Below are 26,255 nucleotides of genomic sequence, written 5' to 3' on the forward strand. Positions count from 1 at the left end.
GTACCCAAATCACTGATGAATCGTGGTCGCTTTTCCCATACAAGATACGGGTTCAATTTTTGAGCCATCCATACAAAATTGCCAGGAATTTAAAAAATAAATTGAAACACAAGGGGGGGTGCTCAGTGGAGTTTATCAATGAGTAGCTCGCTCCTCTGCTTGCTAGAGTAACCACAGAAATCAATACCGTTGACAGCTGTTTTTGCAGGAAAAATATCTTGTTATTCTGTTTCCCCCTATTTGTATAGAGCATGCAGAAAAAATACATAAATTGTTTTTTGCTAGGTGTTTATTTTGGTCCGAAGGTACAGCAGACAATGCGAACAATGCGCCGCTCACATCTTACCAAAACAATGTTCATCAAATCAAGTCTCATTATATACAAATAGTAATAAAAATTGTAAGTGCACTTTTATACCCAGAAAGGGAGAGCCCATCTTTAGTTTTAATACTGCACATAATGGAGAATACCTCCTCTTCCCTTATACTGGGTATAAGTCTATGAAGGATCTGGCTGACAATCCTCTAGTACGTGGTTCAGTGTACTACAGTGGAAGTCCATATTTGAATACGACTTCTTATATCATTAGTTTCTCACTTATTTTAATTGTGTACAATTCCAGTGATTGTGGCGTGATTCACAGTTCTGATTGGAAAGGCGGTGAAGTCATTTCTGGTCCTCATAGAAAAACTTAAATTACTCACATCCAGGATCAGAAAACCTCTATTTTGGCAAATCAAAACCCCTGAGATTCTTCTTCTAAAAATGCACTCCTTAGCTTCAGTAAACCATTCTTCCAAGGCTCGAAAGCAGCCTTGTTTGCCTCCTACCTCTCGCACCAATGTAGGTGCAAGGGGTCGAAATCACAGCATGTACTGACAAATTGTACTGAGATACTACCACATCTAGGCCTCATAATGCCTAAATCACTGACTACTAAGTGCACTAACTCTGCACCCAGCGCAGCACTAATACTGGACCACTACGTTTGGCCACAGACAGAATTCATGCATGGGACTCCATATTGGATTTATCAGTCACCGACTTCTGTTCAGCTGTTGCTTGTGGCTTAGTTTGTTCGTTTTCGTCAACGTGCTCTTCTCGTTTGTATCTGATGATAACCCACGCTGCGGCAACGAGGTACAGCACAGCCAAAATTGTGAAGTAGCCAAAGTACACATAGAACTGGAAGATAACAACACAGTGTCAGACCGTATTATCACGTCACAGGCCCCAATGGGCTGACTACTTAGCTTCTGTAGCTGCTATTGACTACAGCATATTAAAGCTTATAGATGTTTCAGACTTGTAGAAATTTAGTAAAAATCACTACTCCCCTACTCTTTCCCACCGGCGATCTGGCAATGAATCTCCTGCAGGGCTCCAGGTCTGGCATAGGCAGTGCCAGTAGGATGGCACGTGACCACTGCGGCCATTGATCTTCTGCAGAGACCACCCACATGTAAACAAAGACTAGAATGCCGCAGGACAGGCAGAACTAGATCACCGGTGGAGAGAAGTAATGTCATCTACTACTGTGGAGAAATTCTCATACATTACCTGTGGGTGCACAGAAAGAGCCAAGCCTCTCTTGTCAGAGATAATAATGGTTATGATGGTTTTCAATATCGTAGCAAAGAAAGTGTTAATTCCAAAAACCAGAGCACAAAGTTCTTTAGACATAGAGCTGGCAATCTGGAAACTGGAAAAGAAGCAAAATGTGATCATGTATAACACAAGCAGAAGATTTAAAGATGTTGAACACTACTCAGACAACCCCTTCTCACTCCCTATGTTTTCCACCAATAAAATAACACCTACACTTACCTCTGCTGCGGTGTTGGCACTGACCCTCCCGGGGCTTGTGTGACATTATTATGTTACGGGATCACTGTGGCCAATCAGCATTGGCTTCACTCTCCCCTCCTTCGGACATAATTGACATCCAGAGTAAGTGACAGCAGCAGCAGCGCTCACTTCCTCTGGATGTCTGAATTGTTAACCCATTCGCAACCTGGTTATTGTTTTGTTGCATATTTTTTTTCTTCCTTAAGCCATAACTTGCTTTAAATAACTTGTGTATGATTGTTCTTTTTCACGAGATGCATTGTAATTTTCAATTACACCATTTATTTTACCATACAATGCACTGGGAAAAAAATCCAAGTGTGGTGAACTAATGAAAAAACAGAATTCCAACATTATTTTAGGGCTTCGTTTTTTTTTTTCTTTTACAGTATTCATTGTGTGGCAAAAATGATCCGATTTTCCCTGTCAGAACGATTCTGTTGATACCAAACTTATTCAACTCTTTCAAGCGGCAAAAAAAGATGAACTTAAAATAAATAATTTGTAATTTACTGTCGAATGAGCAGTATGAGGACTTGTTTGTTTTTTTTCATGGTGAACTGCTTTTATTTTTATTGGTATCAGTTTGGAGTACATGCAACGGAAGATAGCAATTTTGGAGTTTCACGTTTCCTTTACAGCGTTTAATTTATGGGATAAATAATTTTATAATTTGACAGACTAAATGATGTGCTAGTGCAGAGTAAACTTATTTTTATCATTTCTTTATTTTTAAAAGGAGAAAAGCGAGTTGATTCTAAATTTTATTTTATATTTTTTACAACTTGTAATTGTTTAATGGCTTCTACTATATACTGCAATACTTACATTTTTCAATATATAGATTAAAAAGTCAGCCTTGTTAGAGATGATCTCCACAAGTGCAGAAAGTCATATACTCAGACTAAGGCCGAGGTCTGGCTTGTGAGAAATTCGTACGAGTCTCGCATGTCAATGCCCGGCACTAAGATAAGAGCGTTCAGCTGCATAGAAATACTTGCAGCTGAACGCTCCTATCCAAGTGCCGGTAGCATTGCCGGGAATTGACGTGCGAGACTCATCTGAGTTTCTCGCAAGTCTGACCCCGGCCTAATCATTACAATCTAATTACATGTTCCCATTACAGAAAACCAATATAAATTACTTACATGGCAATGGGAACCAAGAACTGGTATGAACTGCGGAAAAGGATATAAGCCACGTAGCAGACCCAGATATTAGTTGTTGTATTCATGAGCATAAGAAGCCCTGCCTGGAAAGCGGTGACCACTCCAATAACCAATTCAGACCACAAACTCCAGCGGATCTTCACATACCCTGCAGCAAAAGAGGTCATCGCACCTAAAGAACAAGCAGAAATATAATTATCAGCACTCATATTAGAAATTCATAGTGCACATTGAAATCATCAGTAAAATCAGACATCAGCAATGAGTAATGGTGCCAACTTCATAGAAGATGCCACAATATATTGTTGGTTGGACATAAATAAAATTGACACAAAAAATGTTTTGTGTTGATTAATGCAAGTTTCAGAACAAAGTACATTTTAATCAAAAGAACTTGGAATAATAAGTTCCACAATTGAATGTGTTAAAAAAAAAATGTTCCTGTGCTGAGATAATCTTATAATTGTGCCACTTGTACATACTGTGTGATGGCTGTGTCTGACTATACAGAGCAGCTAAAGTTCAGGATCGGCACACACCACAGATCCTGGCCAGGGAGGAAAGCAGAAGTCACTTATGATAAATGAGTATACACAGCAAGGACTTACAGCTGCTGTTTTTGGAGGCAACACACATCCCTACCTGTTTTATCACAGGAGTGTTTCTGCCGCATCTCAGCTCATCATAACTCAAGTCAGCGACATAGGAACTCCAGCTGCCGCTGAGCTTCTATGTCACGGAATTGATTTATGATGAGCTCAGGGGGCTGGAGACGCAGCAAAATCTGTCAATCCTGTGATAAAACAGGCAGGGAAATGTGTTAACGCAGAAATCCGCTTTTGCAAGCCCCTACTGATTAGTCTGTATACTCACTTATCATAATTCACTTATACTTCATGCTCTGGCCAAGAGCTGTGAAATGTGCGATGCCGATTAGGAACTGGAGCAGCTCTGTATGGTCGGACACAGCCATTACACAGCACATAGCACGGGCACAATTTCAAAATTATCTCAGCACAGTAACATTTTTTAACACATTAACTTAATATTATTCAAAGATCTATTAATCAAAATGTACTTTGCTTGTGGGAAAACCCACTTTAATTTATCAAGGTGCCTTTTGTAGGGCCAACATTCTGTAGAAAATGAATTTTTAATATACTTTTAACAATCATTCATTTTCTGATACAAATCTCCAAGTCGCACATGTGGCCATAAAGCAGTTGGTATACACTCACTGGCCACTTTATTAGGTACACCTGTCCAACTGTGTGTTAAGACTTAATTTCTAATCAGCCAATCACATGGCGGCAACTCAGTGCATTTAGGCATGTAGACAAGGTCAAGACAATCTCCTGCAGTTCAAACCGAGCATCAGTATGGGGAAGAAAGGTGATTTGAGTGCCTTTGAACGTGGCATGATTGTTGGTGCCAGAAGGGCTGGTCTGAGAATTTCAGAAACTGCTGATCTACTGGGATTTTCACGCACAACCATCTCTAGGGTTTACAGAGAATGGTCCGAAAAAGAAAAAAAATCCAGTGAGCGGCAGTTCTGTGGCCGGAAATGCCTTGTTGATGCCAGAGGTCAGAGGAGAATGGGCATACTGGTTCGAGCTGATAGAAAGGCAACAGTGACTCAAATTGCCACCCGTTACAACCAAGGTAGGCAGAAGAGCATCTCTGAACGCACAGTGCGTCGAACTTTGAGGCAGATGGGCTACAGCAGCAGAAGACCACACTGGGTACCACTCCTCTCAGCTAAGAACAGGCATCTGATGGCTACTTTCAGCAGGATAATGCGCCATGTCATAAAGCTCGATTCATCTCAGATTGGTTTCTTGAACATGACAATGAGTTTACTGTACTCAAATGGCCTCCTCAGTCACCAGATCTCAATCCAATAGAGCATCTTTGGGATGTGGTGTAACGGGAGATTCGCATCAGGGATGTGCAGCCGACAAATCTGCGCCAACTGTGTGATGCCATCATGTCAATATGGTCCAAAATCTCTGAGGAATGCTTCCAGCACCTTGTTGAATCTCTGCCACGAAGAATTGAGGCAGTTCTGAAGGCAAAAGGGGGTCCAACCCGTTACTAGCATGGTGTACCTAATAAAGTGGCCAGTGAGTGTATACTGGTGTTCTGTAGATGCACAGTCCCCTACTCTTTGGTACAGGAGAGAAGCAAAGTTGGTATTTAGCTGCACCGCCATGCAGCGTCCGCCTTGTCCCTGTCAGCCAGGAGCAGCAGGGCGCCTGAGGACCTCAGTCCTTGTAAACAGTGGGGGCCTAGCCTTTAAGACGCCCATTGATCACAAGAGCTGCAGATGTATGATAATTTTGAAAATAGGAAAACCCTATTAAAAGACATGTACATAAGCAGGGCCCACTGCCCCCACTCTACACTAGGTCCTTCATGGTCCAGCATTTAACAACTTGATGAAGACCTAAACAGGAGCTGGAGTGTAGTAGTGCATACAAGGTCCCATGTATATGGCATTTACAGGAAGGCTCCCTCTTAAGGCCCCATTACACATAACGATGTCCGACATGATGGGATCGCTGGGACATCGTTAGGCTGATCGCTGGTGAGCTGTCACAAGACAGCCCCTCCAGCGATCAGGACTAGCGACGCTGGTTTCTATTGTAAACATCGGGTATCCAGGAGCCGCGGCTCTTGGATACCCGCTGTTTACCTTGGAAACCGGCGTACACGCGGGTTTCGAAGGTGAACATCGGGTATCTAAGAGCCGCGCGACTCCTGGATACCCGCTGTTTACCTTGGAAACCAGCGTGTACGTCGGTTTCAAAGGAAAATAGCGGGTATCCAGGAGCCGCGGCTCCTGGATACCCGATGTTTACATTAGAAACCAGCGTCGCTGATCGCTGGTCTCTCGCTCCACACGCAGCGATGCATGCTGGCCAGCGGGAGACCAGCGATGGAAAAATGGCCCAGGCCGATCGAGCACGATCAGCGATAACCGGCAGGAGGGCCGGTCGCTGATCCCCCGTCACACACAGCGATCTCGCTGTGGCGTCACAAAATCATCGATCTGGCTGGTGAGATCGCTGTGTGTGACGGGGCCCTAACAGGCGGCTGCACCCTAAGGGTGTGTGCACACGTTGCGGACTCTGCTGCGGATCCGCAGCGGATTTGGCCCTGCGGATCAGCAGCAGTTTCTGCTGCGTTGTACAGTACCTTTATTGTCAATGGAAAATGAAAACTGCTGTGCACATACTGTGGATTTTTCCGCGCGGATTAGTTGTGGTTTTAAATCCGCAGTATGTCACTTCTTTGTGCAGAATGCGCAGCGGTTTGACACCTGCTCCATTACTAGGTGTCAAAACGCAGGGGAAAACCGCAGGCTAATCCACACTAAATCCGCAGGTAAAACGCAAGTTATTTGACCTGCGGATTTAGCCAAATCTGCACGGAAAAATCCGCAGCAGAATCTGCAACGTGTGCACATACCCTGAATGACCACTATGAAATGGAGCCACTTCATACGAAATGCACTGAAGATTTTTATTTTCTGTTCATCTCTATTCATTCAACAAGAATCAAATCCTAATAATCCTTTCCAATCACTGCCAGGAAAGATCTCATGCATAACATCAGGGGATGCGTCAGAAGAGTCAGCTCTATGGGTGAGCATAGATGGCAGGGAGAGGAATCAGCTCTATGGGTGATCATAGAATGCAGAGAGTCAGCTCTATGGGTGAGCATAGATGGCAGGGAGAGGAATCAGCTCTATGGGTGATCATAGAATGCAGAGAGTCAGCTCTATGGGTGAGCATAGAATGAAGGGAGAGGAGTCTGCTCAATTGTTGTGCATAGGCTGCAGGGAGAAAGAAGTCAGCTCTATGGGTGAATGGAAAGTAGGAAGGAGGTGTCAATCACTGTGCTTCTGATAAGGACTCAATAGCAGGATAAAGCACAATCTTTTCATCAGGACAAAAAAAAAAACACTATCTCTATGGGTGAGCAAAGACTGCAGGGGGAAGAATCAGCTCTATGGATCAGCATAATCTGCAGGGAGAGGAGTCAGTTCTATGAGTGAGCATAGACTGCAGGGAGAAGAGTCAGTTCTATGGGTGAGCATAGACTGCAGGGAGAAGAGTCAGCTCTATGAGTGATCATAGACTGCAGGGAGAGGAGTCAGCTCTATGAGTGATCATAGACTGCAGGGAGAAGAGTCAGCTCTATGAGTGATCATAGACTGCAGGGAGAGGAGTCAGCTCTATGAGTGATCATAGACTGCAGGGAGAAGAGTCAGCTCTATGAGTGATCATAGACTGCAGGGAGAAGAGTCAGCTCTATGAGTGATCATAGACTGCAGGGAGAAGAGTCAGCTCTATGAGTGATCATAGACTGCAGGGAGAGGAGTCAGCTCTATGAGTGATCATAGACTGCAGGGAGAAGAGTCAGCTCTATGAGTGATCATAGACTGCAGGGAGAGGAGTCAGCTCTATGGGTGAGCATAGACGGAAGGGAGAAGAGTCAGCTCTATGGGTGATCATAGACTGCAGGGAGAGGAGTCAGCTCTATGAGTGATCATAGACTGCAGGGAGAGGAGTCAGCTCTATGAGTGATCACACTGCAGGGAGAGGAGTCAGCTCTATGAGTGATCATAGACGGAAGGGAGAAGAGTCAGCTCTATGAGTGATCATAGACGGAAGGGAGAAGAGTCAGCTCTATGAGTGAGCATAGACAGAAGGGAGAAGAGTCAGCTCTAAGTGATCATAGACAGAAGGGAGAAGAGTCAGCTCTATGAGTGATCATAGACTGCAGGGAGAGGAGTCAGCTCTATGGTAGTAAAGTCAGGAAACCCCCATATGCATTACACTGGCATCTTTATCCCCTTCGCACTGCAGCCACTTTTCAATTTTGAAGGGTTTTTTTTGCTGCGTTTTTAGCTTGATTTTTGCAAGGCGAATTGTAGTTTTGAAAAACACCATTTATTTTTACCATACTATGTGCTGGACACAGGGAAAAAAGTTCCGAGTGTGGTGACATTGTGATAGGACTGCAATTTGCAATTCTGTCAGCATTTTTTTGTTTTTACCATCTTCATTGTGCGGTAAAAATGAGATGCCATCATGATTCTTTAAGACAGTACAATTACAGCAATAACAAACCAATGCATACACAGTGGTCAACATATTAGAAAAAAAACAAACAAAAAAAAAAAACAATTATAACTTGTACAGCATTTTCTGAGAACTGTTATTTATTACTTTTCTGTCAACGGAGCTGTGTGAGGTCTGTTTTTTTTTTTTTTTTAAGTGTTGCTATCAGACTTTTTAATTGATACCATTTTTGGGGTACATACAAATTTGCTCCATTTTTAAGCATGTTAATCGCTTTTTTCGTGGAGGTGTTGTGTCCAAAAAACAGTGAGTTGGGCATATTTTTTTTTTTGTGCCTCATGACGGTTATTGCACGGGTTAAACAATTTTATATTTTCATAGATTTGACTTTTAGGGATGCAGCAAAACCAAATAGGTTTATCTTTTTAAAGGGGCAGTCCACTACTTGGATAAACCCATTTCCATTGTTATATTCCACAATCTAAATTAATAACACCTACACTCTCTTCCAGTGCCAGCGCTGTTGCAGTGACATCGAAGCTGGGTCTCCCGTTATGCTACGTCAGCCCTGCAGCCAATAACCAACCGATAATTCGCCTTTTCCCTCTCCCTTCACTCAGACGAAACAGACACCTGGAAAAAGTGATTTCCTCCATATGTCAGTTATGTCCAAAAGAAACGAGAGTGAAGTAGCCCATTAGCGGGTGTTGATTGGCTGCAGGGCTCACGTGACATAACATAATAAGAGCCCCAGGAACACCGGGTGCCAATGTCGTTGGATAAGTGCTGACACCAGAGTAGAGTATAAGGTCCAAATAGTGGAAAACCACTTTAATAATTTAATGGTGGAAAAGGGAGAAAAGGTTATTTTTTATGGTTTTTAATAATCTGAACACTTATACTATACGTGATATCTGATCACTTGTTGTATATACTGTAATACAACTGTATTGCTGTATACAGTTAAAATGACAGTCTCCCATGAAGCCAAGCCACAGGCTGTCACACAAAGAAGAGAACATGGCTACACTGACTTACCATTACATTTTATGATATTGGTGCAAAAAGACAGAAAATTCAATACTTTTTTTTAGTAATCTTACCAAGAAGTGTAGATGCGGCGTCAACACCCCCATTGTACACAGTGCGGTTGTTTGTGGCGGGATAGATCTCATTCCACAGGATCTGCACGTAGTACAGCATAAGGTAATACCCGGCAGAATTAAAGATCCACCACAGCGACCAGATCCGCAGTCTGGGATGACGTACGGTTCCTTTCAGTTCTAATACCATGCGGACAAACACAGAGTCTTTCCACCGGCTGCACAAACCCCCAACTTTGGCTTCGGGATTCATCTTTTGTAGCTCAGACTGGTGAATCCCATTTTCTTGCTTAGAGACGGTTTTATTGAAGAAAAGACTCTTCTTTGGACGTGTCAGGAAGAAAGTAAGGATCAGCCCAAACAACATGAAGCCCAACGAGATGTAATTAAGAGTCAGAAAAGGGACCCCAGCCACAGTGACGCATATCTGTCCTAACACTGAGCTTAAGAAAACCCCCATAAGCACAGAGGATCGGGAGTAGCTGGCCGCCCTCTGATACTTGGCCGGAGAAACCAGTGAGAAAATGTATGAAGAATAGGCAACTCGGGCAGCCATGGTGATACCATAGAAGAACTCCATGAACTGCATTGCAATTACATCTGTGCCGAAGATGAGCAGTAACCAGACGGAGATGTGACTCAGGCTCTGGAGGATCAGCACCGGTTTATAACGCAGGTAATCCGTCAGGAGAAAAACCGGCACTAGCACAGCCATGTATGAGTAGCTCAGCACTGGAGTAATTTCATTGGTGACCTACAAAAGACAAGAGCGAAGAAAAAAGGTAAAAAGATTTTACAAAGTAAGAAGTGATTATTAATAATAATAATAATAATAATAATAATAATAATAGAATATACAGAGAATAATGATTACGGGAAGAATATAACACGAAGCTGGAAATACGGAGCGGAGAAACGTACTGCAATATGAACTTTACTATTGCGGCACATACAGGCTACCGAGGAAAGGACATGCGTCATTACTATCATATTGATCGCCACCATACAGCACCACAATGTGGGGGTCCCATAGTCACCCCTGCACAGCTGAATAGGACGGTAGTTGAGCACGTGCTGTTTCTTCATTCAGTGCTTTGCCTGGCTGCCTTAATCAGTGCCATAGTGAATATAACAGGATGGTGTATGACCGACCACTACCGAATACCAAAGGCTCCTCACTACGGTCATGCAGTAGGAACAGAGGCTCCAAGTGATCGGTGGGGTCCCCGAAGAGACGGTCTCAGCACTCACTTACTAGCTATCCTATGGATAGATGATAAATAGCCAATGGATGAATACCCCTTCAAATATGCAGACATAAAAATAAAAAAAACTCTGCTTCTCGCCGACGCTTACCAGCATTACTCAGTTTATGCCATCATTGATTAAAGGGGTTGTCTGGGACTTCTGCATTGTTGGCCCATCCTTTGGATAGGTCATCAATGTCTGATCGGTGGGGGTGCTATACTTGGCACCCCCGCCGATCAGCTGTTCCTGATGTTGGCAACAGCCAGAACTGCACAGCACAGCTCTGTCGGCTGAATAGTGACCGTGGGAGGGTACTGCACTTCCACCCGTATTGATTTGAATAGGGGTGGATGATCAGTAACCGGACGTGGCCACTTTCAGTAGATGGAGCTGCACAGCACAACTCAGCAGTTCTGGCCGCCGACTAAAGTGATGGCTTCTCACTAAGACATGCTGTCACTTACGGTTCCAACAGCCACAATGCTCCCGGCACCACTGTGCAGAGGACCACAAGTCACAGGGATGGAGCGGTGTTGCATTTCCCTCTACTACATGTGCAGCAGAAAGGACATATGTCTCTGGGATTGGCAGAGATCTCAGAGGTCTGACCTCTATGTATCATAACGATATGGATATCCTATAACATTATATAAGAGAAATAGAAAAATTAAAAAAAAACAGGAGTCAACATTACAGGAACTGACCACCTTTATCTTATTTATGTGCACTGACCCTTGACCCCATGATGTCAGTGACCCTTTTCCCTCCTTTTTGGCCCACTTAAACCCTGTCTGTTGTCCTATTAACATACATGCCTGGCCTGAGGAAGACATTTGTCTGATGTTGAAACATGCCGCCCCATTTTTTAAAATAAATTCTTATGTAGATATTACCTGCTTTTTTGGTCGCACTCAGCAGCACTTTTACCACCCAATTTTTATCTCAATATTTAATATTTTTCACACCCCTAAATGGCGGCATATTGTGTACACTGTCAGCAAGCTGTCAATCAGTGGTGGGAGCTGGGTTACACAGATTAGCTGGACTGGCATGCACATGAGACCTACTCCTCTAGTGATAATCTCCTGCTGATAAAACACATTATATTATGACTACAGAACACAGCCTAATAAGTGACACATCCCTGGAAACAGGCTCTTTGCCTCTACTTTACGCTGCTTTCAGATTAAATAGAAAAAAAACTGCCGACAGATTGTTTTTAAATGAACGGCGATTGGCTACGTGTCAGCCAACCGGCAGTCGTTTAGGCTGGTTTCACATTAGCGCATTTTCAGCGCGCGCACGGCCGGGGGTAGCTCCGCCCCCGAGCCGGCTCTCTGCCCGGCGTGCCCGCCCCTTGCTTGTAGCGCCGCCTACTAGCGGACAGCGGCGCCTGCGATCGGCGCACCCTATCTTTAGCATAGGGTGCGCAGATCGTGCGCAGGCCGTGCGCTAGTTGCGCTTTGACCTGCGCTGCGCACTTTTGACGGTGCGCCGTGCGCGCCAAAATCCGAAAAGTTTGATTTTGGCGCGCACGGCGCACCGTCAAAAGTGCGCAGCGCAGGTCAAAGCGCAACTAGCGCACGGCCTGCGCACGATCGGCGCACCCTATGATAAAGATAGGGTGCGCCGATCGCAGGCGCCGCTGTCCGCTAGGAGGCGGCGCTACAAGGAAGGGGCGGGCACGCCGGGCAGAGAGCCGGATCGGGGGCGGAGCTACCCCCGGCCGTGCGCGCGCTGAAAATGCGCTAATGTGAAACCAGCCTTAGAGGCCTGTTTAGGTCTATCTGAATTCTATAACTACAGAACGATCGTTGACACGACTGTTCTGTGTGCACAGAGTATTGTTCTTGGCAGCACATCTCCTGTTTACATAAAGGACAATGTACTGCAGAAAACAACAATATCAGAAGAGCAAGAGTTTGGTGATTACCCGCCTCTTTAGACAGGCTGATAGTCGTGGACCGGCATTGCTATAAAAGCTCATTTCCCAATTACTGGACAATATAAAAGGGTTTTAAGACTAGAAACATTTAGATGTATTAATAGATGTCATCAGGTTACAGGGGGTTTTCTAAGATATTTAAAAAGCTGCTCGAAGCCACCAATATGGCTAAATAAAAAAAATAACGTACACTCATTTTCTCCTGCTATTTCTGTTTACCTTGGCTGCAACCATCTAATCCTTTATACCAATCACTGGCCTCTGTGATCCCATGACACGCACCGCTGAGGTCATTGATTGGCTTCATCAGTCACATGGAGGATACAGGATATTACTGCTGTACCCAAAGTAATTAAGACAGGGGGCAGAATAGTGTTGGCGGAAAGTCAGGAGGTAAATGAGTACACCTTCACCTATTTTAGCAAATTTGTGGCTCTGAGCAGATTTTTAAATATTGCAGAAAACTCTCTTTAAAGAGTCCAAAGTCTGCAGTTCCTATGCTGAATGATCACCACCATACGATCTTCTTTTCACACATAGCGACGCTACAACGATACGACATGGCAGGGATCGTTGCCGCATCACTATGTGGTCGTTATTGAGATGTCAAACAGTCCGATCTACCCAACGACGAAGCAACGATCTGGCGTGCCGTAGCGACCTTTGTAACGATGTCGGCGGTCATTGGGACCCTGTCACATTGCAGGCTCTCTTGACGATTCACAGCTCGATGAGGTATGTATTGTGTGACGCTGTATTTACACAGGCGGGGGGGGGGGATTGCGTTCCATTTTTCACGCCCCCTCATCTCTGATTGGTGGTCGCTACCGCGTCCAGACTGGCGGCCTTGCCTTTAAAAGACGGTGACATACTAGCGCTTCAGTTCATTGTTCCTGATCGGATGCCATGTCAAGTTTGGAGAGCCCCTGATGTGCCTAAACAGTGAAAACCCCCCACAAGTGACCCCATTTTGGAAACTAGACCCCCCAAGGAACTTATCTAGATATGTGTTGAGCACTTTGAACCCCCAAGGGCTTCACAGAAGTTTATAACATACAGCCGTACAATTAAAAAATAATTTTTTCCACAAAAATGATCTTTTCACCCCCAATTTTTATTTTCCAAACGGTAACAGGACCCCAAAAGTTATTGTACAATTTGTCCTGAGTACACCTATACCCCATATGCGGGGGTAAACCACTATTTGGTCGCATGGCAGAGCTCAGAATGAAAGCAGCGCCATTTGACTTTTTTGGCTGGAATTGAGATCGGATGCCATGTTGCGTTTCGAAAGCCCCTGATGTGCTAAAACAGTGGAAACCCCCCAATTCTAAATCCAACCCTGACCCCAACACAACCCTAGCCCTAACCCTAGTCCTATTGGGAAAATGGAAATAGCAGCTGTCGCACGCTAAAAGACACTTTTTATTGTAAAAATAGTTTTTGCATCACCACATTTTGAGAGCTATAATTTTTCCATATTTTGACCCACCGAGTCATGTGAGGTCTTATTTTTTGCGGGACAAGTTGACGTTTTTATTGGTACTATTTTCGGGCATGTGACATTTTTTGATCACTTTTTATTCCGATTTTGGGACGCAGAATGAACAAAAAAAAAAAAAAAAGCGTTTCATGAATTTCTTTTGGGGGGTGCGTTTACACCGTTCCGCGTGCGGTAAAATTGATAAAGCGGTTTTATTCTTCGAGTCAGTACGGTTACAGCGATACCTCATGTCATTTTTTACGTTTTGGCGCTTTAATGCAATGAAAACAATTTTATATAAAAAAATAATTATTTTTGCATCGCTTTATTCTGCGAGCTATAACTTTATTTTTTTGCTAATGATGCTGTGTGTTGGCTCGTTTTTTGCGGGACAAGATGACGTTTTCAGCGGTACCATGGTTATATCTGTCTTTTTAATCGCGCATTATTGCACTTTTTGTTCGGCGGTATGATGATAAAGCATTATTTTTTGCTTTGTTTTTTATTTTTTAAGGGGTTCAATAAAGGGGTTAACTTGTGGGACAGTTTTATAGGGCGGGTCGTTACGGACGCGGCAATACCAAATATGTGTACTTCTATTGTTTTTTTTTATTTTCAAAAAAATGAATTTATTAGGGAATATTTTTTTTTAATTTAGCGATTTTTTTATAAATTATTTTTACACTTTTTTTTTAAACTTTATTACATTGTCCCAGGTGGGACATCACTGTCATGTGACAGATCGCTGATCTGTCACATCACAGATCAGCGATCTGACACAGGCGCTGCACAGGCTTCCTACAGGCCCCCCGAAGGTCCCTGCCACCATATTGGATCCGGGGACCTGCAGGGAAGGAGAACCCCCCGTGAGCGCCGCTGATCGCACTAGACGTACTATTCCGTCCTTGGGACTTAGGTCCCAGGTCACATGGACGGAATAGTACGTCTAATGTAGGAAAGGGGTTAAAGGAGTTCTCATGGATGAATTTTTTTTTTTTTAAATCCAAGGGGTTTCTGCTGTAGAAAATAAAAAATACTAATTGTTTAAAAAGCCACTGGATAGAAAACATTACTTAAATTCAAATGCAAAATTATGTATTCGGTGCAGTGTGGGTGGAATCAATGCAGCATGGAATGGAGGCAGCCAGCAAACTGTGGGGGTAAGGGTGCTCTGGGCACGTTATCTGCATATGAATAAAAAGGCCAGAGACAAGCGTTCCAGCGCAGGGGCCCCCGAGCCACGTGGGAATGAGATGAGCGTTCCAGCTCAGGGGGCTCCCGAGCCACACGGGAACTAAATGACCGTTCCGGGGCATGGGCCTCCGAGCCACTCGAGAACAAGATGAGCTTTCTAGAGACACGTGGAAACTAGACAAATCCTCCAGAGTGGGGACCCTCCCTAAGACACGTGGGATCGAGATGAACGTTCCAGCGCGGACCTCCCCCCTAGATACGCGGGATCGAGATGAGCATTCCAGCTCAGGGGCTCCCGAGCCACACGGGAACTAAATGACCTTTCCGGCGCAGGGGCCTCCGAGCCACGCGGGAACAACATGAGCGTTCCAAAGGTGGGGGTCCCCCCCCCCCCGAGACGCGTGGGAAACAAAAAAGCGGTGCAGCGTTACACCCCCACCCAGATGCGTGGGAACGAAACGAGCGATCGCCCAAACAATCGTAAAGCCAGTTTTAGTGCCAAGTCCCTTACAAGACCCTGAGCTTCCTTTTATACAGATTTTGGAGTTGACAGACTCCCTATAAACCTGACCCTGTATCCTTCTTTAATTTTCATAGCCATACAGTATGTATTTTCATCCAGCTTCTTTTGAATTTTATGTGCATCTAATGTGAAATGGGACTCCCCAAAAGATGGCAGGGCCTCTCTCAAGAGAGAACAAAAGAGTATTTGGCCGTGCGACCGCCCCTGTGTATGGGGGAGTCGGGAGAGATAGGTGTCGGCTGAACTATCAAGTATCACAGCTATATAATGTGTATGGCCAGCTTAAAGGTGTTGTGTCTCAAGTTCTTAAATGGATAAAATTGCAAAGTGCTAGTAAAAACAAGCAACTTTGCAGGTTCCTTCTTAATAAAAATCCTCAAGAACAGAGGAACTTTTAATTTTATAGTGTAGATCTCGTTGCCAAGATTATCAGCCACCCTGCAGCCTCAGAGTGGCCGGTTACCTAGGTAAGGAGTGTGCAACGCTTGCAGGTGCTATGTCTGAAGCTGGTAGGATATGAGCAGCCGCAGTCCCCCAGCACTTCTCCCAATGATGCAGAGACGAAGCTGCCTCTCCTAGCAGCCTGGGAGAGCTCTCCATTTGGTCCAGCGGTACAACCTTGTTGCTGGCCTAAACTGTCAATCTTCAAGAATACACCGCACCAACGGCAACCAAGAATCCAGGAGGCAGAGGCTCCTGAAGAAGTTGATCATGACAGGTTAGTTGTCTAGTCCTGAAGGAGAGATAATCCTAAATACCTCTAATCTCCGAAGTTTTCAAGAGTTTTGGGAGAGAAGACAATTTCCAGAATTACACTTTGAAAACAAGATTCCTTTTTTTTTCTTAGGGGAATATTTCTTTGCAGTTAACAGGTTCCCTTTAACAACTGGCGAGCCCTGTCTTAAACTCATAAGCTCGTGGCCACATGACGGATGTCTGGGTTGGGGACTGGACAAAGGTTGCAGTTCACATGCTTGCACAGCAGTTTGCTGCTTAGTACATTCCTCAATAAGTAAAGTGTGAAAATCTCAGTGCACATTTCTGAGCCATTTCATTACAGTAGAAAACTGATGAATCATTGTGCATGATGAAGCACAGGACAAGTGACCACCATCAGATGTGAGCCTCACCATAGTGTCTGCATTATCAGAGTAAGCTACGAAAGGATTAGGGGCTTCCATGTAACCAGGGTCCCGACCAAAGGTGTGATTTCTACCTTACTCATTCATATCCCGTGGCTTATGCAGCCTCGACAAGTTACTAGACACCAAATAAGCTTTTATTCTTACATATAATGATGCGCCACGCGGCATGGCCGCTCCCGTCAACAGAACCAGATCTACAGGATGAAGTGTGCAAAGTATCAGGAAACATGGTTTAAGCCTGGCCGGAATAATGTAACAAAAGTGAGACGTGAACCCAGCCTAATAAAGGCTGACTTAGGGGTGAAAAAACTCGAGATATGTTCCAGCGCCTTGAGATAAAATCCAAAGTGTATTTAGTCCATATAAAAAAAAATTGAAAAAGCTCCTAAAAACAGCACCCAAATGACAAGGATAATGTGACGCGTTTTGATCACAATCACAAGATCTTTATCTGAGCTTCAGATAAAGATTGCGATCAAAACGCATCGCTTTATCCTTCTCATTTGGGTACAATTTTAGGAGTTTTTTTTATATGGACTAAATACATTTTGGGTTTTATCCCAAGGAGCTGTAACATATCTCGAGTTTTTCAAGTGTCTGATGACGTTTCATCAGGACGGAGTCACGTGTGCCTGCCGTAATTGTTGGTGAACTGACTTTATTTCACTTTTTCTTCTCTGACTTAGGGGAGACCCAAGAGGCCAAATTTAAAAGGATTGTGCCAAGATCTGAAGTTTCCCTCTGTTAGATAGGGCATAGCTGCCTGATCAATGGAGTTTGACTGCTGGGATCCCAAAATGACAATCAGTCAAATACCATTCAAAAAGGTGATGTGATCCGTCCCTTAAAAGTTATACATCATGTATGGATTGTATACCTGCTCTTTGGTAAAATTCCTTTCATGGCTGAGTAGAAATGGCGTTATGAAGCTTTCTCCTGGGCGAAGCTGAGTCATGAAGCCATAAAAGCACAGGTAAAACAGCAGAAACTTCCATCCTTTCTGTTCCTCGGTAGGCGCTGGTGGAGTCTCAGATGGAGATTGCGCCTCTTCCACAGGAGGTTTGTGTTCCTCTTCCTCTGGAGGTTCAAGTTTCTCATTCTTTTCACAATCTGGATCCATCTTGACGTTATACCCTGTGGGTTCACAAATATTATTAGACTTTACATTTACTGTAAACCTAAATTATTAATTGTCCCAATTAAACCAAAATTTACCAATTTCATTAAAGGGATTGTCCAGTCCAAGCACATGCTATTGGTGACCTTTCCTGCACTCTCGTACTCGGCAGCGTCCTCTACATAATGAAGCCGCTAGTGCAGTGGTTACATCCGGCCGCTGCAGGAGCCTATAAGAGTTGACCGGATATGGTGCCGGACTTCTAGCCATTTGTTATTGATGCCGTATAAGAAATATCAGATGCCAACAGAACTCCATGGGCAGCATTGTGGCTCAGTGGTTAGCAGCACTGTTGCTTTGAAGAGCTGGAGTCCGGGGTTCAAAATCCACCAAGGACAACATCTGCACGGAGTTTGTATGTTCTCCCCGTGTTTGCGTGGGTTTACAACAGGGTTCTCTGGTTTCCTCCGACACTTCACAGACATACTGATAGGGAATTTAGATTGTGAGCCTTAATGGGGACAGTGATGATAATGTCTGTAAAGTGCTGCGGAATATGATGGTGCTATATAAGCAAAGCATAATAATAAGATAAATCCCTTTAAGTATGGGCTCAACTTAAGAAAGAAAGGGACATTTTTACCAAGCATTACGCATTACTGTCACCCATGTAGTGCTAGCATAACCACGTCCTACACAAGGCCAACACTGCAACTTTTTCATAATGAACAATTATAGGTTTGTGGCAATCAACAGCCAAATTAAAAGTTAAAGTGACTGGTCCAAGCTCAGACCATGATGCATGGACCTGCCACTGGTCTCCTGACCTGAATTCAAAAGCCTCATAGGCATTTATCAGTCTGCCGAGTACGGGTCAGCAGAGCCATAGCGAATCTGTGCATTCTGTACTAGGACCAGGATGTGTGAATCTGACATAGTATATATTAGGAGGTAAAGTGCGAGGAGTTTTATGAGGGAGAAACTGGGTGGACAGCAAGTTACCCATCTTGAGACTGTACGAGTCTCAGGATGGTGCTTTATAGCTGGAGTGGCCAGGCACTGAGGGTGGGAGTGAAGCAGCTGTGGACAGATACAGCTCTGACAAAGAAGCCAGAGAGCACTGCATCCTGGGAAACGTAGTCTAGAGGCACAAAGGGAGAGCTAGCAGGAAGTCGTGAATGTTAACTGTGAGAAACCACAAAGATGGCTGCAAGGGAGCAAAACAAAAAAAATGAAGGCGACAGTCTTTGGGGACTCATTGCGGTGTCAGAAAGATAGCAAAAATCCTAGTTCTTTTGTGTCTGGAAAATTCCTTTAACAAAAGCATTGCATTTGTCATTTTAAAGCTGGTGTTGCCCTGGGGGTTTTGAGCATTTGCTACTACTACTCTCACCTGGATGTACGGTAATTCTGGTGTAAGGAAGTTTACCTATATGCATTTATAGTTCCTATGACATAAATCCCAGCACAGGGCGACCGGGCTGTGATCTAGTGACACTTGTGCCAATGTAATGGCTCTGACCTTTTGCCTGATTTCTCATTTTAGCACAATGGTAGAACATGTAAAACACAGGAAGTACAAAGGCTGCATTAATATTATGAGGCTTTTTCACATGTGCCATCTATCTTTTTGCACACAGGCTTTTTTTTTTCCCACAAACCTATCCTTCTAAGGCTATGTCCACCCACCTGTGATGCATCAATCTGCAGCAAATCTGCATATATACAACGCGATGATTTGTGACAGAATCCGCATTTGTGTGTGACATCGAAAGGGTTAAATAAACGTCCAAACTGCAGGTCATTGTGCAGCAAGTGGATGAGAGAGATTCTGTGGATTTGCGAGTGGACTTAGCCCGACACTTCTTATATGGCTGCAGATAACTCCAATACCTGTCCATCCCATCAGTGTCAGATGTACAGAAGTCCAGGCAGTTGAAATATGTGGAGTAAGGAGGAGACCCTGCCTCTGTGTCAGCCTGGGACAAAGAGCTGACAATCTAATGCAAGTTCTGACAGATGATGTTGGGAGGTTGAATTTCAATGGTCAATCCTTTTATTCAGCAGGGAGATGAGCATCTGCCATAGGAGTCTGGCAGGGGCTCTTACATACAGAACACAGGAGCGATCGGCTGAGTGTTCCAGTCGGGAGAGAAGCCACCGGAAAAAGGATGCTTCAGCCGACAGCTATTGAGGGTAAACAGGGGCGACTCTTTCACACACAATAAGAGCTCTGAAAAACTGAGTAGTCAAAAGTAAAGAAACTACTGGTTAAAATCCAATGTCAGGATGACCGGACGGGATAGATTTTTACCTGCAAGTTTCTGTTTTTTCTTTTTATTCCCCGAGATACAAGCATGAGCTACCTGGTGTCTGCCAGCCGCTTATCTCAGCGCTTCGGTAATGATAGCAGCAGGGCAGACACCGCTTATCTGAAGCTTTAAATTTAAAGGGGTTGTCCATCTTTGAGAACATTTTTTTTTTTTTTTTTTTTTTTTACTTAAATAGATTTTTTGCTATTTGTTTTCATTAAACTTTGCATCATTTACCTTCTATTGCTGGCTGCAGAATGAATGAGCTGTCTAACAATTCATTAGCGAGTTTAACTCTTATCGGTCGTTTTCTGAGCTCCTCTCAGCTTGATTTATGACCATAGGACTGCATGAAAGGAAAACGTACAGGGAAAACAGAGCCTGAAAAAGCCAAAATGGTGAAACATTTGCAATGAAGCCCAAATGCAACAATTATAGATCCAGATACATTTGTTTAAAAAAAATAAGTTCACAAAAGATGAACAACCCCTTTAAGTGACTTTGTTGACACAAGTCATGTGGCCGAAGCTGGAGGCATCCCGCGGCTCCTTCGCTGTGTCACGCAGGCGAACGAGATCCCATTGTGACTCGCAAAAGTATGTCAAGAAGCAGATCACCTAGAGTCAGAACCAGTTGGGTTTTCGGCAACATTCCTGATGTAGTCGTTGTACCCAGGGCTGTAGAGTCGGTATTCCAAACCTGCGACTCCGACTCCTCAATTTCCCTTACACCGACTCCGACTCCCACATATATTGCTTATATTTAAGTGAAAAATGTATTGTAGTACAATGTGAACATCAGACATTTAATCATTTCTATGATCCAATAATCAAGATATTTAGATAGAACATAATATATATTTATTGGAATACAACTTTAGAACACAAAAAACTGTAATAAATTGTAAATATGTAATACACTGTATACATGTACATGTATACGGTACAGACCAAAGTTTGGGCACACCTTCTCATTCAGAGAGTTTTCTTTATTTTCATGACTATGAAAATTGTAGATTCACTCTGAAGGCATCAAAACTATGAATTAACACATGTGGAATTATATAACTAAAGTGTGAAACAACTGAAAATATGTCTTATATTCTAGATTCTTCAAAGTAGCCACCTTTTTGCTTTGATTACTGCTTTGCACACTCTTGGCATTCTCTTGATGAGCTTCAAGTGGTAGTCACCAGAAATGGTCTTCCAACAGTCTTGAAGGAGTTCCCAGAGATGCTTAGCACTTGTTGGCCCTTTTGCCTTCACCCTGCGGTCCAGCTCACACCAAACCATCTCGATTGGGTTCAGGTCTGGTGACTATGGAGGCCAGGTCATCTGGCGTAGCACCCCATCACTCTCCTTCTTGGTCAAATAGCCCTTACACAGCCTGGAGGTGTGTGTTGAGGCCATTGTCCTGTTGAAAAATAAATGATGGTCCAACTAAACACAAACCAGATGGAAGAGCATGCCGCTGCAAGATGCTGTGGTAGCCATGCTGGTTCAGTATGCCTTCAATTTTGAATAAATCCCCAACAGTGTCACCAGCAAAGCACCATCACACCTCCTCCTCCATGCTTCACGGTGGGAACCAGGCATGTAGAGTCCATCCGTTCACCTTTTCTGCGTCGCACAAAGACACGGTGGTTGGAACCAAAGATCTCAAATTTGGACTCATCAGACCAAAGCACAGATTTCCACTGGTCTAATGTCCATTCCTTGTGTTCTTTAGCCCAGACAAGTCTCTTCTGCTTGTTGCCTGTCCTTAGCAGTGGTTTCCTAGCAGCTATTTTACCATGAAGGCCTGCTGCACAAAGTCTCCTCTAACAGTTGTTGTAGAGATGTGTCTGCTTCTAGAACTCTGTGTGGCATTGACCTGGTCTCTAATCTGAGCTGCTGTTAACCTGCGATTTCTAAGGCTGGTGATATTGATGAACTTATCCTCCGCAGCAGAGGTGACTCTTGGTCGTCCTTTCCTGGGCCGGTCCTCATGTGAGCCAGTTTCTTTGTAGCGCCTGATGGTTTTTGCCAATGCACTTGGAGACACTTTCAAAGTTTTCCCAATTTTTCGGACTGACTAACCTTCATTTCTTAAAGTAATGATGGCCACTCGTTTTTCTTTACTCAGCTGCTTTTTTCTTGCCATAATACAAATTCTAACAGTCTATTCAGTAGGACTATCAGCTGTGTATCCACCAGACTTCTGCACAACACAACTGATGGTCCCAACCTCATTTATAAGGCAAGAAATCCCACTTATTAAACCTGACAGGGCACACCTGTGAAGTGAAAACCATTTCCGGTGACTACCCCTTGAAGCTCATCAAGAGAATGCCAAGAGTGTGCAAAGCAGTAATCGAGGCAAAAGGTGGCTACTTTGAAGAACCTAGAATATAAGACATACAGTATTTTCAGTTGTTTCACACTTTTTTGTAAATTATATAATTCCACGTGTGCTAATTCATAGTTTTGATGCCTTCAGAGTGAATCTACAATTTTCATAGTCATGAAAATGAAGAAAACACTTTGATTGAGAAGGTGTGTCCAAACTTTTGGTCTGTACTGTGTATATATATATATATATATATACACACACACACACATGCACTATGACTTATCTTGGCTAAGATAAAGCCTAGATCCTCAGGCTACATTCACACTATGGGTGTAGCCAGGATCAAACCTGGGGGGGGGGGGGAAATCTCATACTGTTCCGCAGAATTTCATACTGCACACCTCAGCTGCTGCAGAACCTCATACTTCACACCCCTACACTTGAAAATAAAGCCTGCACCTTAAGAAGATGTGGTGAAGAATGCAGTCTATTTATTCCAACTATCAGTTGATGTTGATGTTACTGAAGATAAGCAATGCCTGTCCTGGGCGTCCTTTTGGGCAGCTTTGAGGTGTACCTGACCGGTGCTAAAAAAAAAAAAGGAGTGTTAGTCTGTGTGCTATCCGGCTTTCATTCTTTTTGGTACAGAGATTATATGGATAGTCAGATATGGATAAATGGATGTGTACAGTCATGGCCAAAAGTTTAGAGAATGACACAAATATTATATTTTCACATGATCTGCTGCCCTCTGGTTTTTATGTGTGTTTGTCAGATGTTTTTATCACATACAGAAATATAATTGCAATCATATTATGAGTAACAAAAGGTTATATTGAGCGTTAGAAGGAGTTAATGCAGCAAGTCAATATTTGCAGTGTTGACCCTTCTTCTTCAGGACCTCAGCAATTCTCCCTGGCACGCTCTCAATCAACTTCTGGATCAAATCTTGACTGATAGCAGTCCATTCTCGCAAAATCAATGCTTTTATTTTGTCTGAATTTGAAGGTTTTTGTTTGTCCACCCGTCTCTTGATGATTGACCACAAGTTCTCAATGGGATTAAGATCTGGGGAGTTTCCAGGCCATGGTCCCAAAATCTCTATGTTTTGTTCCCTGAGCCATTTAGTTATCACCTTTGCTTTATAGCAAGGTGCTCCATCATGTTGAAAAAGGCATTGTTGATCGCCAAACTGCTCTTGGACGGTTGGGAGAAGTTGCTCTTGGAGGACATTCTGGTACCATTCTTTATTCATGGCTGTGTTTTTAGGCAAGACTGAGAGAGAGCCCATTCCCTTGGCTGAGAAGCAACCCCACACATGAATGGTTTCAGGATGCTTGACAGTTGGCATGAGACAAGACTGGTGGTAGCGCTCACCTGGTCTTCTCCGAATAAGCTGTTTTCCAGATGTCCCAAACAATCGAAAAGGGGATTCATCAGAGAAAATGACTTTACCCCAGTCCTCAGCAGTCCACTCCCTGTACCTCTTGCAGAATATCAGTCTGTCCATGATGTTTTTCCTGGAGAGAAGTGGCTTCTTTGCTGCCCTCCTTGAGACCAGGCCTTGCTCCAAGAGTCTCCACCTCACAGTGCGTGCAGATGCACTCACACCTGCCTGCTGCCATTCCTGAGCAAGCTCTGCACTGCTGGTAGCCCGATCCGCAGCTGAAACACTTTTAAGAGACGGTCCTGGCGCTTGCTGGTCTTTCTTGGGCGCCCTGGAGCCTTTTTGGCAACAAGGGAACCTCTCTCCTTGAAGTTCTTGATGATGCGATAGATTGTTGACTGAGGTGCAATCTTTCTAGCTGCGATACTCTTCCCTGTTAGGCCATTTTTGTGCAGTGCAATGATGATTGCACGTGTTTCTTTAGAGATAACCATGGTTAACAGAAGAGAAACAATGATGCCAAGCACCAGCCTCCTTTTAAAGTGTCCAGTGGTGTCATTCTTACTTAATCATGACAGATTGATCTCCAGCCCTGTCCTCATCAACATCCACACCTGTGTTAATGGAGCAATCACTGAAACGATGTTAGCTGGTCCTTTTAAGGCAGGGCTGCAATGATGTTGAAATGTGTTTTGGGGGATAAAGTTAATTTTCTAGGCAAATATTGACTTTGCAAGTAATTGCTGTTAAGCTGATCACTCTTTATAACATTCTGGAGTATATGCAAATTGCCATTAGAAAAAATGAAGCAGTAGACTTTGTAAAAATTAATATTTGTGTCATTCTCTAAACTTTTGGCCATGACTGTAGATAGAGCAGATTTCTAATCTGCTTTTGCTATTGAAAACATTATCTATGAGCTCAAAAACCTTTCAGGTGATGCGGTTTTTTAAAAATCTGATCTGTTTTTGCAACTGAAAAACGTATCCTCGAAAAACGCTGTGTGTGAATGTAGCCTTAGATCAGGAATAGAACAGCCATTTATAGGACATTTCATAACTTTCCCAAATTCCTATGAAAAAATATTCTGCATTGAATTACTGTACCCAATTTATTATATATTTTAGGTGTCGGAGTCGGTCCATTTTATACCGACTCCACCAAAATGAGCACTGACTCCGACTCCACAGCCCTGGTTGTACCTCGCGGGTCACAATATGACCCCATTCACCTGCCATATAGCCCTGGCCCAAAGGCCACGCCAGGGAGTAATTGGCGAGGGGCCCCGCGTCCCCCATAGGCTGACCCCATGGCAGATGCCACATAGCTGCCCCGCAGACAGGCATGTGACTGCCATCCATATTGGTGGTGCCCTCTTACCTCAGGGCACACCATGTCCTCCTGTGGTCAGTACCCAGCTGGCACAGAGCCATTGTACAGCCCATGTGCCCTCAGTCACACGCTGGTGGGGTCACACATGGCACAGGTAACTCTGGGCATCCCCATAGCAGCAGCATGTGAGGGTCCTGCCTGGCACACTGCCACGTGCTCCCCACACCCTGGCAGCTGCTGGCATCACTTGCACACATCACCTACCTGTGCGCGGCCGCCCGTGCTGGCAGTGCTCCTCAGTCACCGCATGTAGTCTCCTTCCCTGTCACTCACGTCTCACACACTCACAAGCAAGGCTGCGGCACATTGGAACTACATTACCCGGCATCCCACACTCGACTACATTTCCCAGGATACATCGCAACCAAGCAAAACAACACGTCACCGGAGCGCCGCAGCGCCATCTAGCGCCTCCGAGGAATGTTTACAATACATGCTGCGCTGTTCTGGTTGTCAGTGTGCAGACTGTGAGCCGCAGCGGCAAGAAGAGCTGCGATAATGACACACCGACATCTGGAGATGTATCATTAGGACTTGTGGCTTTGGTGCTAACAGGAGCCCCTGTACAGGACTTTTGCCCTGCCATGCCCAAGGTGTGACACACACTGTGACGATGCTGAAGTTGGTAATTCAACAATTTATTTTTTTTTCTGGTTTTTTTTTTACAGGTTTTACAATAAAAATAAAAAAATCACAATAAAATACAATGCAGCGAGGCGTCCTGATGTGAATAGATTTAAAAGCAGCAACGAAAGTTATAAAAACTGGCACAAAAATGGGCATCACAGTGGGCACCGAAGGGCGGGAGTGAAAGGGTTAAATGACTTTGGGCCACTGATCTGCAGAGATAGTGATGCCCCACAACTAATACAGGTCACTCCAGCCTGGTCCCAAAGGGTTCTGGGCATCAGAACGGGCATCACAGCCGGCAAAGAGCAATTTTTTTACCCCTTCACCATCGAGGCCA

General features: G+C 44.1%; 1 protein-coding gene across 5 annotated transcripts; it reads right to left on the bottom strand.

Annotated features, from left to right (window-relative positions):
- Window positions 1-271: 271 nt before the first annotated feature.
- Window positions 272-25,646, bottom strand: SLC19A1 (solute carrier family 19 member 1). 5 transcript variants are annotated; one of them, XM_073577510.1, is made up of 8 exons: window positions 25,493-25,646; window positions 22,969-23,096; window positions 20,416-20,559; window positions 17,627-17,883; window positions 9,212-9,965; window positions 2,998-3,190; window positions 1,562-1,703; window positions 272-1,186 (listed from the first exon to the last, which is right to left on the bottom strand). In XM_073577510.1, the coding sequence occupies exons 4-8, from the start codon at window positions 17,867-17,869 to the stop codon at window positions 1,007-1,009; spliced, it is 1,512 nt and encodes a 503-aa protein (XP_073433611.1). In that variant the 5' UTR covers window positions 17,870-17,883; window positions 20,416-20,559; window positions 22,969-23,096; window positions 25,493-25,646; the 3' UTR covers window positions 272-1,006. The 5 variants fall into 5 exon arrangements, with proteins under 5 accessions (XP_073433611.1, XP_073433612.1, XP_073433613.1 ...); XM_073577511.1 differs by lacking the exon at window positions 20,416-20,559; XM_073577512.1 differs by lacking the exon at window positions 22,969-23,096 and having other exon boundaries at window positions 25,493-25,635.
- Between the last annotated feature and the right edge of the window lie 609 nt (window positions 25,647-26,255).

This window comes from Dendrobates tinctorius, unplaced genomic scaffold (assembly GCF_039654945.1).
Source record: "Dendrobates tinctorius isolate UK_male_01 unplaced genomic scaffold, ASM3965494v1 ptg000056l, whole genome shotgun sequence".
Taxonomy (NCBI): domain Eukaryota; kingdom Metazoa; phylum Chordata; class Amphibia; order Anura; family Dendrobatidae; genus Dendrobates; species Dendrobates tinctorius.